Source organism: Cyrtonyx montezumae, unplaced genomic scaffold, assembly GCF_038088225.1.
Source record: "Cyrtonyx montezumae isolate F1298 unplaced genomic scaffold, pur_monq_1.0 scaffold_29, whole genome shotgun sequence".
Taxonomy (NCBI): Eukaryota; Metazoa; Chordata; class Aves; order Galliformes; family Odontophoridae; genus Cyrtonyx; species Cyrtonyx montezumae.
Window position 1 is genome coordinate 11,462,399 of NW_027072033.1, and position 14,794 is coordinate 11,477,192.

At 41.4% G+C, this 14,794-nt stretch overlaps 1 protein-coding gene across 1 annotated transcript in view; it reads right to left on the minus strand.

Moving 5' to 3' along the window:
* ABCA1 (ATP binding cassette subfamily A member 1) overlaps nt 1-14,794 on the minus strand; it is a 98,621-nt gene that overhangs the window by 60,819 nt on the left and 23,008 nt on the right. The window contains exons 3-5 of the mRNA XM_065740701.1: nt 12,413-12,506; nt 8,686-8,827; nt 7,824-7,945 (exon numbers count right to left, since the gene is read on the minus strand). Coding sequence (XP_065596773.1) covers nt 7,824-7,945; nt 8,686-8,827; nt 12,413-12,506 — 358 coding nt within the window. The remainder of the gene's footprint in view (nt 1-7,823; nt 7,946-8,685; nt 8,828-12,412; nt 12,507-14,794) is intronic.

A 14,794-nucleotide genomic window follows, 5' to 3' on the forward strand; every position in this document is an offset into this window, starting at 1 on the left:
CTGATTGTATTGGCTGTACTCATGCAAACCTTCCACCGGCGTATCAGAAATCTAACTAACAAGCATTATTTGGCTCTGGAAAGTTACCTTTTTAGAACAGCAGTAAAGCTAAGAAGCCAACAGAAAAGGGAGTTTAAAATCCATAAGACTGAGTATTTTACTGCATCATCCTTAAAATTCAAGCTGAACAGAAAAGGGGAAGACATGTTGGTTGCTATATAGAGGATATATATCTCATCAGTTCAAATACTCATAATGTGAGCCTCAATAATGCCTAGTCAGCATGATTTTTCACAGGGCAAACACTACAGTGGAGCTATTCCACTAATTTTTCATCAGCCAGGAATCACATTCCACAAAGCCACAAGCAATATTCAGTTTTAACAAGCTCAGATAATTACTAAAACTCAGTTAAAACAAAAATGTGTAACATCTGCAGCATTTCCACTCCATTTCAAAGGATTTTTCCAACTTTGTGAACAAGTGACTTGAAGAGTGTGATATACAAGCAGAAAACATAACCTGAACCAGAAATTCATCTCTTGAAAAAACAACAACCTGATAATATGTAGCAACACTAAGAAAGACTGGAGGTAAAGACCACTGCTATTCGCTGAAGCAATGTAGTGTAGCAGTTTGAGATAGCATTCAACCAGAATCAGACAGAATCTCAACACTGATACTTACTTTAGAATAAAAATAAGTAAATCAAACAGCGCACATTCTCTGTGAAAAACGCAGCCTTCAAAAACTGACTTTTTGTGGATTTTCAAAGAAACTGGTCATGCAGCAATGCTGCCTGGATAAAAAAATGAACCTTGATTCAACATCAACAGTATTTCAGAGCCATCATTGTTTACTGCATCTTGACTATGTTTAAAACTATGTCACATGCTACTGTCTTGCAAAAGGACTCCACTTCCTTTGCAGCTGTTTAACTCATAGGGATGCTGCAGAATTGGATGATAAATGTTTGTAATGAGCACTGAAGCTTAAGTGTGACTTTGAACTGGCTCAGTATTAACTTTGGAGATAGGTCAGATCAAAATCACACACTCCCACCACAGTACCAAGTCAGACACTGAGGACATGCCTTTTTCCACCAGTGGTCATTTCCTGACTGTCACTTTCATGAAAGAATCTACAGAAATGCTTTGAGAATAGCTGAACCCAATAGACTGCTTTCTTACTGTGCTTGCTATTAGCACTCTGTTACTCTTTCTCTCATCCAACCTCAGATAAGCAAACAATCTTGCACAAATTAGGCAGTTTACCAGGAGTCACTGAGAATAAACCCAGAAATGGTTCTCAGATGGAGAACGGAGAAAATAAACACAAAGTGGACTTAACCCTGAGAATGCATTTTCAGCAACAGAATATTTTTATTAGGCAGCTTAGCTGATAAGGTTGCAATATAAAAAGAATGAGATAGTAAGGGAGCATTTAAAGGTGCTACTGTTTACTTAACATTTGATTTTATTTGCTGGTTCTGGATAACAGACAATGTGGAAAAACTAGGCTTAAGAGAGTTTTAAGAGAATGAAGAAATCACTCAGAAGCCTCCCACTATTCTGCTTCTGCAGCTGATACCAAACATGCTGTGAACACCACACTAGCAATTCTTGTTTTATCATTGTGTATCTACATAGTCAAATTAATGCTAAGACAAACACTGTGCCTGTAAGGTATAGTGAGTTTGCAAATTTTTTTTGACTGTTGTATAAGCAGTGTGGCAAACTTTAACTATGGGCACTGGTGGTTATGCTACAGTCAATTTATTAGCTGGCACCATCAGGATAGCATGCCTTAACATAACCAAAATGCCAACACAGCTCTTTACCAATGCAGACCAATACTGACATCCTCGTGATTCTCCTTGCATGTTTTTACACTGAGCATTGTCTCCTGTCACAGGATTCCAAAATGTTTTGCTCAAGCTCACCACAGTGAAAATGCTACAGCAATGCCAGATGTAATGCTGACCAGGTGATCTGACCTCCACTTTCAAAGGTACTTCAGTATTTCCATCTTACATTCACACACACAGACACTCATAACTATTCCAGCTAGCAAGCTGGAATCAAATTATGACTCTCATTATAATAACATCTCAACAAAAAGGAAGTTCAGGCCAAAAACAGGAAACAAAGCCCAGTTCTGCAGAACCGTAAGACAGCAATGCATATTCATTCCAGCCTATAAGCACAAGAACCACACTTATCAATAGAAATCGCTGAAAGTTCACATATGAAGCAAGGATGATTCTCTTGATAGTAGGTTTAACAGTACAGTAGACCTTTATACCTAAACCTCTACCAGCAATATTTTATTACTTTTATCTTGTCTTTGCCTTTGAAATATTAAGGAAAGCACAATCAGACTTCAGAGGACGTGATAAGTGAGCCAACATGTAGTTCAGCAAATACTTTATCATATCACTGACAAAAAGTTGTATAGCCGAACACAAAAATTGGGACGAACAGTGTTGTAAGAAGCCTCTTCAGTCTTGGTACCTTTCTTGACTGCTAGATGACCTGCTGGAGTTTAGAACAAGAAAAATGAACTCAGTGGGCTGACACAGAGTTTGCTCACTACCTGCACGAAGTGACTTGAAATGCTCTTCCAAGATGGTTTTGGAAGGGTTTTTCTACCAGATTTACAGATGACTGCATAATTCCAAATCACCTCAGGGAAGAAAAAAAAATCCAACTAAGGATATTCACATCTGTGCCTGCCCAGAGACACAGTGATATGAAGAAAAAGGTAACGAGGCAAATGTAGGAGAACTGCTGTACACCCAAGTCTTCTAAGTAATCCACATGGCACACAACTGAACAATTCAAGTACACAATTCCGGCAGCTTCTCCCATGTGCTCCATCCTGACAGAATGCATCTAACCAAAGCAGAATTACATCTGTATTCACATAGTCCTTGCTGACTGAGTGCCCTGAGCTGAGAGGTGGCAGCAGCCTGAAGACAGCCAAAAACCTCCTGGGTGTTCTGCTGAGGATTAATGCAAAGTAACACATACTGAAAACACATTAAAATTAAATAATGCTCAAAAACTGGCCTTCCTGGAATGTCTTCAAGAGTCATAATTGCTCCACTGTTTCCACAGGGCAGTGTTTTTGGCAGCACTTCCCCAGCCTAAAGGAAAAGCAAGGATCCAGATGCCACTATGCAGCACAGTATCAAAGCATCCAGTCATATATTTACAAGCTACCATGAGATACCAGGAATGCTACCCTGCAACTGCTGGTGTTTCTGGGCATAAATGCCACCTAGACACATGGTTTAATTCTCATTCTAGCCTGGCTAGTTTTTGCTAGAATCCTTACAAATAAATCAGGGAGGGAACTAACTTAATTAGCAGGTAGGTGTAAGAATGAATTTAAATGGTTAGCTTTAGGGTGTGGAGTTATTTTTATTAGTGAGAAGACAGTGAAGAAGGAGTTATCTATCACTTCCAAGTCATCTAGTAGATAATGCCGAACATCCTGTTTCCCTGAGCACCCCAATAATCATGCAGCAGATTACATACCACCAGAAAGCCTCTCTCAAGCCCTTCATCACTCGTTCAGCCCAAGCCCTACTTTTTATCACTTTTTATCAAGTAGGACTATTAGCCCTGATTGGAGCCCCTACAGACCCATCAGCCTGCGCATCTGTCTGTACAGGACACGGAGCCACCAAGATGCAACACCAGCAGATGTTGCTACCCAGCTGATATTTCTCCTGCACTGCAGGTGACAGTAATCTAGTAGACAATGAGGAAAGGGAGGGCACATTTAGAATAACAAATTAAGATCTGATGCAATTTCTTAGGCAATGTTTGTTTCCCTCCACATATTTCATGTTTAGTTGGGTTGGTTTCAAGGAAAATAAAAACATGCCCTTTGGGATCACTGAAAACTAACAGCAATGAAGTGAACACCAGCTAAACTGGCTTCTATGTGCAACTGTTAGCAACAATCAGAGAAGATGCCTTTAGTTTTAACTTTTGATTTTTGTTATCCCATGGCACTGCAGAGCAAAACATTTGAAAGCCTTGTAGAGAAGATAAAAAAGAATGGATGTCTCAGAGATAAAAGAAAGCTGTACTTCCACCTTCCAGAACAGAAGGAATGCTTATTTCTTGTAACACTTCATTCTCCACTAATGCAGTGCTAAGGCCAGTTACAAAGCCAGTGCCTACCACCAGTAAGCCAAGCCTACAGTGAGGCGCAATCCCAACAGCCATATAATGCTCTTTGAAAGCAGTTACCAAGGTCTTTGACTGTCTGTTCAGATTTGCAGACCGCCTTATATGTATGCTGAAGACCTTGGTGACATTGCTGAACACAGATGTAACAAGTGCTGGCAAGGAGAGGGCACTGGCATCTGCCAGCAAAGTTGATTGTGCTGGGGTACACATATGCATCCACGCAGATTTCATGACTTGCTGAAAGCAGACACAAACAGCAGTGTCCATGCAGCATGACAGCTCCAGGTGCTAAGTCCACCACTGGTCAGTGTTCTCTCCTGGCTAGAAAAGGTTTTGTACGTAGAGGATAGGCTGTTTCCCACTGAGCATACCCTCCTCTCTTGACTGAATAGGTCTGAAGCAGCAGAGAGCAGGAGCCATTGCTCTAGCTCCTGGAAGACCAGCCCTTTTCTGGGAGATTACCTCTCATCACACCAAGTAACAGCTGAGACACAAAGGCTATTGGCATGAGTGAAAAGCACTGGCTAACAAAATCTCTGGGCCCTACCTACTCTCTAACCAACACTCGTGACTTCCTGAACCTGTGTAAGTGCCATGATATCTTATGCAAGCATCCCTTCCCCAAAGTTCAGAACACACTTCATTTCAAGTCAAGCACCAATAGTCCCAGTTTGGACATTAGTTTGTGAAAGCCGTTTTCAAAAACAAAACCATATGTCATGTATGTTCACGTATCTTAGTGAAATTCCCACATTGTAGGCTCTGCCTACATAGTGATCCTGAAGTTTTTTCAAAGGCTCAAGCAGCAGTGGGAGCATGTGGAAGACAAACATCAAACCACCGAAAGTAGGAAGGGACAGCTGCAGAGACTGCAGGTGAGCCCCTGTCACAAGGTAGAGAACAAAGTTACTCTCACCATGGAAATGCAAGCTGCAAAGGTATACTTGTATGCATCAGTGGTTCAAGATGCTTCAGGTCCAGGCTAGACTTGGAATGAATGAGGTATTACAATTTTTTTAAAAAACAATTAACTCATCTGGTAATCAGCCCTCCTACTAATTGCAGGAAATGTCTGTATAAAGGTAGGCCAAAGAAACTTATTCCTGTACACCAGAAGGCTTGTATTTATTCAGAGCATCCCTTCGGTTTTGGAAGCATGCTCACATCTGACATTCACCATTCCTGTCACTTAGGTTTCTCTTAGTGGGGGAAGTATCACAGAGAGGAAGGAATTTCAGCTGCCCCTCACACCTCTCTGTCAAGAGCAGCAGGACAGTTCATCTGCAGTTCCCTTCACTGTTCAGAGATCTAGGCATTGCTACGGATAAATACACAAACACTTGTAAGATTAGAGGATGCTGTCTTATGCATGCTGTCACAGAATGAATCAGCCAGCCTAAGATCAGAAGGGACCTCCAGGCTGGAGGCTTGGTAAATGAGCATATCATGAGAAGAATAAACAAGCTTTGTTCCCTACAAACCAAACATTCCAACAGCAGACTGTCTATCATCCCAATTACACAGAGGCTTGATGTATGATTTCAACTACACATCTGAAATACTTTATTACAGCAAGAGGGTCTTTGATGACTTGTCAGACACTTGTTTTTTGTAATCTGTTCACTAGTCTTTGTAAAACAAAGAAACAAGCATTCTTGACTTTTGTGTACAATACTGGATGTGTGAAACGTTCCATGGAATCACTCATCCCCCTCAAGACTTCCCAGCAATGACAGCTTCAGCTTACAGATTTGATTATGTTCTTACAAATGTCCATATCTGATGATCACTGCATGTTTCAACACAAAACACCATTATCTTCTCTCCTTGGTAGAATTACCTTGCAGACAGTAATGCAGACACTGGTGACAACCTTTGCTGTTCTCACAGGCAGGACTTGTTCCCAGAACACCACAGAGATAAACCAGGAGTTCGACAAGTTCCTCCTAAAGTGTTTTCAAACTCTCCTGGAGGAATACAGTCATTGTAGCTGATTTTGGCTGTGTTCGTTATCATCTCTGTGCTCAGGTTCATCCCTGTGCAGAAGATTCATCACATACCCTCTCCTCCCCACAAAATGAGGCAAAAGAATGATGGTGCTGCCTGGCAATACAGACACTGAACCCAGGTATGAAGTGTGCTCCTTACACATAAGGGTAAACATCAACTAATACCAGAAGAAAGACAGTAGCTTGTGCTAACACCTGCACATCTGATCACATCACAATTCTGCACAGCCCTGAAGGGGATAGAGGAGACACAACAAAGCCTTTGCACAGCTGTATGCTGACTGTATGTACAGACATCTGGCAGCCTGTCAGTAACAAGCCAATTTCAAGGTGACCCACAATGTACTGAGAAACACTGAGAACATAAAAATGCAACCTCAGTCTCAGAGAGATCTCTTAGATCACATTAGACGTGAAATTATTCACAGCCCACCAGGTAATTTCCTTCATGGAACATGAGTCATGCTCAGATGAAAAGAGCATTACAATTGTAAAACCAGAGACAACTTTTATAAAACTCTAAAATACCACTAACTGCCTTCACTGTAGGTGAGAGCACTAAGTGGCTGTGCTCTCTGCTCCCTAAGTTTCATTTTCTTCTTTCTAAATCATTTCTTAGCATTGCTTCTGAAAGAAGCATGCAGCACCAACGAATTAGCCAAGAAAAATAATCTTTCAGAGAAGAGTACCCCAAAAAATTCTAGCATGTTGCCATGTCTGAGCAGCTTGGCAATAATGAGAGCCCTGTCACATTCCTCAAAATTGGGTAAAGATGTTGCAAGTCCCAGTTCTGCTGCAAGCCTTCCACGTGATCTCACACTAGCCACTTTTTCATTTGGACAGATAGGAAAGTATGCCAGACCTTCCTATGTCAGCTAAAGACACAAGGATCTTACTTTTTTGACAAATAGGGCAGTAAGAACCTTCAAGACAAAACACTTTCTCCAGAGTTTATAATTCAAAATCCTTTTGGGCACCAGCAGAGAATGAAGTATCCCACTTCAAACAGTCACAGGAAAACTAAAAACCAAGAAGGGAAACAAAGATATAATTGTCATCTGACAGTGATAAAAGTCAGTTTTCACTCTGCAAACCGTTAAGTCAGCATCAGATTCTCCTTATTTGCCTTCCCTCAGCAACTTGCTTACAGATAAAGGAATAAATTCCAGCCTTAAGGGGTTCATTGCTTCACTGAAAAAACCAGTGAAGTAACTAGTGTCTTCCAAAAGCAGCTACTACTTAAGGTCCTTTAAGAAAGGAAACATTTTAAACTCTCTTCAATGGTTTTAGGACTGTAATATCACATGCAAAATAGCTGCTATTCTTGGCATTTTTCTCTTCCACTGAAGAATCTAAAAAGCTCCAACTTGGAGAGGTTTAAGTTACTTCCACAGGACTGGAAAGAGCCTAACAAGCAATCAGCAATAAGCATGCACCTTCCTGTTTATGCACATTTCAGAAATCACAGAATGGCTTAAGTTGAAGGAGACCTCAGTGATCACCAGGTTCAAATCTCCCTGTTATGGGCAGATGTGCCAGATGTACACACATGTGCACAATCAACCAGAAAAGAAACATACATAGGTGAATCTTTCTACCATGCCATTACCTAAGCCAGAGGAGTTCCCCAGTTTCCGCAGTTTTCCCAAGACTTTCTGGACATCCTTTATGCTTGTGTCCTGTTGGCTGTACAAGAGTAACCTCTTGGCATCTGAAAACAGGCGGGAAACTCTGGTGGAAGAAATGGGAAAAAAAAAAAAACAACAAACAGTAGTCATTAGCCCTGTAATCCAATATCCACAGACAAAATTTCACATCCCAGTTTCAAACTTCACTCCCTTGAGTTATGTCACTGCTCTCTCCAGAACAATTAACCATTTCTTTGTTGATGACTCCTAGGAAAATTAAGGAGCCTAATAAAAGATGGCTGCTAAAGCACAGTCAAACCAAGGTAGGCTGGTAACCTCCAAGCATTTAAAAGCAGTTCATACTGAGATGGAGAGGGCCTCCTGCTGCTTGTAAACTGCTTCAACTTAGAAGCTCAATAATTTAAATATGTCCTTGTCCCTTTTAAGTGTTTTTCCAGGTTGCAGGCACCTTTTGTTCTGCATCAAGCTGGCCTGACAGTACAAATTCAGCAAACAAGGCAGGGTGTAACAATGCTGACCATAAGTGGAGCTTCCACTAACACATTAGCCAGTAAAACACAACAGGGAGAGTTCCAGCAAATCCTGCTCTTAGACTGTTTCTCACCTCTAAACCATTCATCTCAGAGGTTCATTAACCACAGAAAGGGGCTCTTTGGAAAACAGACCTTGCATCTCACCTTTTTATGGGCTGAATTCTGAACACTCAGTAAGAGAATGGACTTGGCTCTCGACAGCATGGGGTTACACAAGGAACTGGTGACTTCAAAATATGCCCTTTCCACATGCTCCCCAAAGAAAAGAGCAAAAAGCAGGCAAACTCACATGGAGGCATTGAAGTTACCAACAATACCAGGGGATTCCCCTGGTGTTGGGTAGCGGAAACAAGGGTTGTTGGCATTGCAGATGATCCCCTGTATCCAGGGCAATGTTCCTGCTGAAGGCATAGCTTTGTTGGGGAAGTGACCTAAAACCAAAACACAATAGTTAGGAAACAGACACAAGATACATGCCAGATACAGCATTGTGTAGTAAAGGAGGGCAATGGCAATTCTGTCCACACTGCATTTAAGAGATCGTAATGCCCAACATCAAGAAGCTTGAGTTGATGTTAATTTCTCCACACAACTCTGCCTTCTTCTCTTAAAAATTACACTTCATTAGGTGTGTATAGCTTCAGCTACCCTCAGTCTTGCATCACTGTTTCTAGTTCTTTGTTTTTCAAGACCCTCTCCTCACTTACATGCACTGTAAATGACAAGCAAACATGAGCACTTGTGAGGTGCTTATATTGGTTTACCTGAGGTAAGTATGTCAGTGCTCTCCCATAACAGCTTGACTTTCAGAGTTCCAACACTTAACAAGTTTTCAGCTCTTGCTATTAAAGACCTACTTAAGTCATACTTCAACATTCACATCCTGTTTATATTATGAAATCTGGTGAGAGTTAAAGCAGTAACAAACTGCCCATGGCAGAGCTTTACCAGTACGATGTCTGTATCTGTGAATCCCACCGCCTCCAGAAGAAAGGCCTCTATCATACAATCCTGCATCCAAGATAACTTGTCACTCTACATTCTGCAAATGAACCTGCTTCCTTACCCCCACCCCAGAGAGTGGAAGAGGAAGGAAAGTTATGCTGTTCCTCACTATCTCTTAAGGCAGCTCCTCAAGACTTTGAAGACTCAGCGTTTTTCATGCACTGCTCCCTCACACTCTGGTACTTGTCTCATCCTCAGATGCCTGCAATTAGATGGGGAGGTGGCTGGCTACACCCATAGCCATGGCAGGGGACCAAGCCCCCAAAGGATGAAAAGTCAGAGCTGCTCAAACCCAACAAGGCTGGTTATTACAGATGGTGGAGAGAAGACAGAGGGAGAACACAGGGAACTCATCAGGCTCCCTGGAGAAGGCCAGGGACTCTGTCCAGGAGAAAGGTGAGGAAACAAAAGATTCATTGTTCTGAGTATCAAGGGGACTATTAGTTCCGAGTATTCTTTTCAAAACAGAAATACTGTTTACCTGAATTCTCTGGCTTTTGTTTCATTTCTCTTTTTGGAAGAAGAGTATAGGGAGGGTATGAAAGGAAAAAATGCTAAGACATTCAGATTATTTTCCTATAATTTCTCAAAGAAACACCTCTCTCCTCCATATCTTTCACTTCACATGGATAAAATTTTACACAAATTAGAAAAACAAAACTAAAAGCAATATGAAAACAAGAAAAACATACAAGAATTCATCTTAACTTTCTAAATACAATGTAGCACATAACTGCAGTTTCCTAAAGATGATAAAGCCAGAATTACCTTGTTTTAAGGCAGTTGCATTAGAAGACAATTTATCAGCACATCATTTCTAACTATATCATAGTAAACATCTGGCTTTTCTGTAGAAAGTCTTTTTCTTCCAAATGAAGTGCATTTTGAATGCCTTGAAGGGTTCAAAAGAATTGAAAAGTCAAGCTCTTACAAGTGACATCAGCAGCCTCACTAGAATTTCCTCTTGATACTTACACACTACATTGAAACAAAACCCTAATGACATGAAAGCAATGACAGACAGCTGTCACAGTCCGAGATGTCTTCCCTGCCTAATCTGGTGAAAGCCACAAGGCTATCTTTGAAGTTTTCAGGAAAAGGTTCCTCACATAAACAGAGATAGAGAACTCCTCTCTGGCAAGTCAGAATAGAAAAACAGTGCAACCTCTGGTTCTGCTCCTTTCCCTCAAACAGAAAGAGAGCTAAAAATCTTACCAGTTTATTAAACAAACTGTACCACAAAAATAATTAGGCTATCTGGAGGCTGCAAAGCACTTGCATGCAGCTCTCTTACTAAAATGTTCAGGCCTCACTTATAAGACCTTTTGTAACAGCACACAATACTGTCACCACAGATAGCAATCCAGTTTCCCAAAACCACGCACAATGTTGCCACAGAGCTCAAGGCAAACTTAAGGTTTCTTTCTAGCATCTCTGCTCACCCCCAACAAAATAGAAGTTCCACTACACAACTCATCCAGATCTATCAACGTATGAGTGAGCAAACAGTGAAACCAATCCAGACTTAAATGAAAGAATTTAGTTTCCACTTCCTGAACACTTCTGAGCACAGGAGAGGAATTGATAAAACATGAATGTAACAGTTAAGAGATACACAACACTACTACTGTTGACACCAACTGAGGGAAGAGACAAATAAAAATTTAGTCAATAAAAATGGGAAGGAAAAAGAAATGCAGATGAAAGATAATAACAATAAGTGCCAGATGTAAAAGGATGTACAGAGAGGCTAATGACTAATAATCTCAGTCCTGTATCACACTCAGTCTAAAAAAGAGCTAAAAAAGAGCAGCTCTTGCAAGGATTGAGTTCATATGCAGCACACCCAAAGCTGGCAAGAAATACTATGGAGACTGATGCAGTTCTTTGTACCAACTGAGCAGAGTATTGCTTCTCTCTATGTCCATACTTCAGGCATTTCTTTTAGTTCTACTGTAATAGTCAGGAGAGGTAATTTGAATTTCTAGCAGCAAAGTACAAGATTACAATTAAAGAAACTCCAATTACCCTGCTAGGCACAGAACAAAGACAGGCAGTGAGTGAGAGACCAGCAGTGTTCAAGCCACATCAGGAAGTTGCATAGGTTAGCACTTAACCTTTGAAAAGTTTCTTGCTAGCTTAAAAGACCAGTAATCAGCATAAAATGCCCCAGCTACTGCAAAGAACCACAGGGTTAAGTGCTGTAAGAGCCAGTTCTTTACCTATTTTAAGAATGAAACAACTCAGAGTGCCCTCCAGAAAGACTCTGCACTGACCCTTAGCCCTTACCCTGTAATAATCAGGCAAAGGAAAGATAAACAAAGAGCTCTTCTATAGTCAGTTAATTGAAGCATGAAGTCATCACCAATCACATTTAAGCTTAAGCATATTGCTTCAACGAGTTCTGCTTCTGAAATCAAATGACAACCACCACAGTCATCTGCGGATCAAGAATAAGCTTCCTTTGATGGAAAAGCTGAACTGTATTCATTTATGATGTAAAAATACAACATTTTTCCCCATAAATGTGTGACTGCAGAATCTACTGAATATACAGTTGACACTGTACAGTTAGGAATTGCTCTTCTGATCTTTTATGTAATACATTAGCCCACATTACTGTCTGAAAACAAGACTGCTTTCTTATAGATCCAAACACTGTTTTCTTTTTATACAGTCACATAAAGAATGAGAAACAAAGCTTAGGTTCCACGTGGGTTTTGCAGACTTGTCCCATTCCTACAGTAAATCCTTGGCTAATACATTATAAATGCAAAAAACTCAGAAATGGCAAGAAGAACAGCAGCAAAATACAGTCGTGGAACAATATTAACTTGTCAGAACATGCTGCAGTCCCCAAGATTGAAGGAAAGCAGTCACTAAAAATTCCCTGAAGATTACAAAAAGGTATGCAGTCATTACTGCTGATAATTGTCTCCTGCCAGTTTGCACTGTTGCCTTCTAGCCTTGAAATAACCATTCCAGGTACAGCTGCTGTGTTTGGTACTTACATTCGTGTTGTTCATAGGGCGGATATGAAAGCCTTACAGAGATCAGGATGAAGAAGATAAACAGAGGCCAAGCAACTTCGATCAGCAGCTGGAACTGGGAACAACAAAGTATTAAAACATCATACAGGACAGAACAGTTTCAAGTACAATCCACTTCTAAGACAGGACAGCTTTGCAACCACGTTCTCACATCCCTTTGGTTATGTATTCCAGGTCCGAAAAGTTTGTTCCTACAACTTCAGAGGACGCTGAAAAACTACAGGCTATAATTGGATTATGTTTAACACTGGTTATTTTTCACTTTTTTATAGTTCTTTCTGTCCCTTGCCTGAAAGAAATCTCCCTATTACTCTTCCCAGCAATCAGATGGATTTCTGGCCTCATAAATTAGAGATAGTGGGAAGTACTCGTACTTCTTCACAATAAACAACTCAGCTTTTACCCTAACATTAGGGATGAACATCATGCCAGTGCATAGCTATGCTAAATCCTTTAATTACTTTGCTAGAAAAGTATATTGTTATCAGGAAAGCAAAGCTATTAAGCTTATACCAATTACTGTTTTATTCCAATGTATTTATGATATCCAAGACAAGTAAACTCTAGTCCAGAGTACTCATAGGTAAAGAAAGAAAACTCAGTTGTTAAAGGAACCAGATAAGTGTAGAAGAAAAGGATTTACTATTAAATGCAGAACACTGAAGCACTGAGAAATTCACTGACTTGTGCTATACTCAACAGAAGAACATGGACAAAGCAACAAATGCTTTCTTGGTCAAGTAAAGAAAAATCTTTTCACTTTCACTGGAAAAAAAAAATAATCTTTTAATAAGATACCAGTGTCTTTCTTACAAGCCAGATGGGATAAGATTTGCACCCCTGTGGAGGATCCCCTCATAAATGTGTTTTCTTGTTCTACACCATTAACAACTAAAATTAGGCTCCTGATATTCAACACAGGGCACTCTAGAAAAATTCAGGTGAGATTTCTTTAATACTGTACCTTGAATAAATCTCACACTGTCAAATTAATATGCCAAAACCGCAGTCCAGCAAAGGAAACCATTTAGCTATCTACACAGACACCCTTTATGACTGATATCCAGCCAAATGGTAACCACATCCAGAAATGAAAACTGAGTGTCATTCTCACCAGAACTTCTGGCAATGGTATCAAACTCCACAAGATGAGTTTGGGATACCATTCCCACCTGTTATGCTAGTGCATATCATCACTGGACAAGAAAATTCACTGAAACCATACTAACAAAGATGCCATAAAAATGCCTCCATTTTTGTAACAGGATGACAGTGTGACTCCTCATAAGACTTGTGCTCCAGACCCCTCACCAGTTTTGTTGCCCTTCTCTGAACACGCTCCAGGGACTCAATGTCCTTCTTGTAGTGAGGGGCCCAAAACTGAACACAGTACTCGAGGTGCGGCCGCACCAGAGCTGAGTACAGGGGGATGATCACCTCCCTGCTCCTACTGGCTACACTATTTCTAATACAGGCCAGGATGCCGTTGGCCTTCTTGGCCACCTGGGCACACTGCCGGCTCATGTTAAGCCGAGCATCAACCAACACCCCCAGGTCCTTTTCCTCTCTACATTCTTCAAGCCATTCTGCCCCAAGCCTATAGCATTGCATGGGGTTATTGTGGCCAAAGTGCAGGACCCGGCACTTGGCCTTATTGAACCTCATCCCATTGAGCTCAGCCTAGCTGCTCAGCCTATCCAAATCCCTCTGAAGGGCCTCCCTACCCTCAGGCAGTTTGACACATCCTCCCAACTTGGTGTCATCTGCAAACTTACTGAGGGTACACTCAATTTCCTCGTCTAGGTCATCAATAAAGATATTAAACAAGATGGGCCCCAAAACTGACCCTTGGGGGACACCACTTGTAACAGGATGCCAGCTGGACTTAACTCCATTAACCACTACCCTCTGGGCACGGCCCGCCAGCCAGTTCTCCACCCAAAGAAGAGTGAACCTGTCCACACCACGGGCTGCCAGTTTCTCCAGGACAATACTGTGGGAGACCGTGTCGAAGGCCTTGCTGAAGTCCAGGTAGACTACATCAACAGCCTTTCCCTCATCTACCAGTCTGGTCACCCAGTCATAGAAGGAGATGAGGTTGGACAAGCACGACCTGCCCCTGGTGAACCCGTGCTGGCTGGGTCTGATCCCTTTATTGCCATGCACGTGTCGTGTGATCTCCCTCAAGATCATCTGCTCCATAACTTTCCCTGATACCGAGGTCAGGCTGACAGGCCTGTAGTTCCCCGGGTCTTCCTTACGGCCTTCATAGGCAAGCCTCCAATCTTGTGGGACCTCTCCAGATAACCAGGAATTCTGATAGATGGCAGAAAGTGGCTCGGC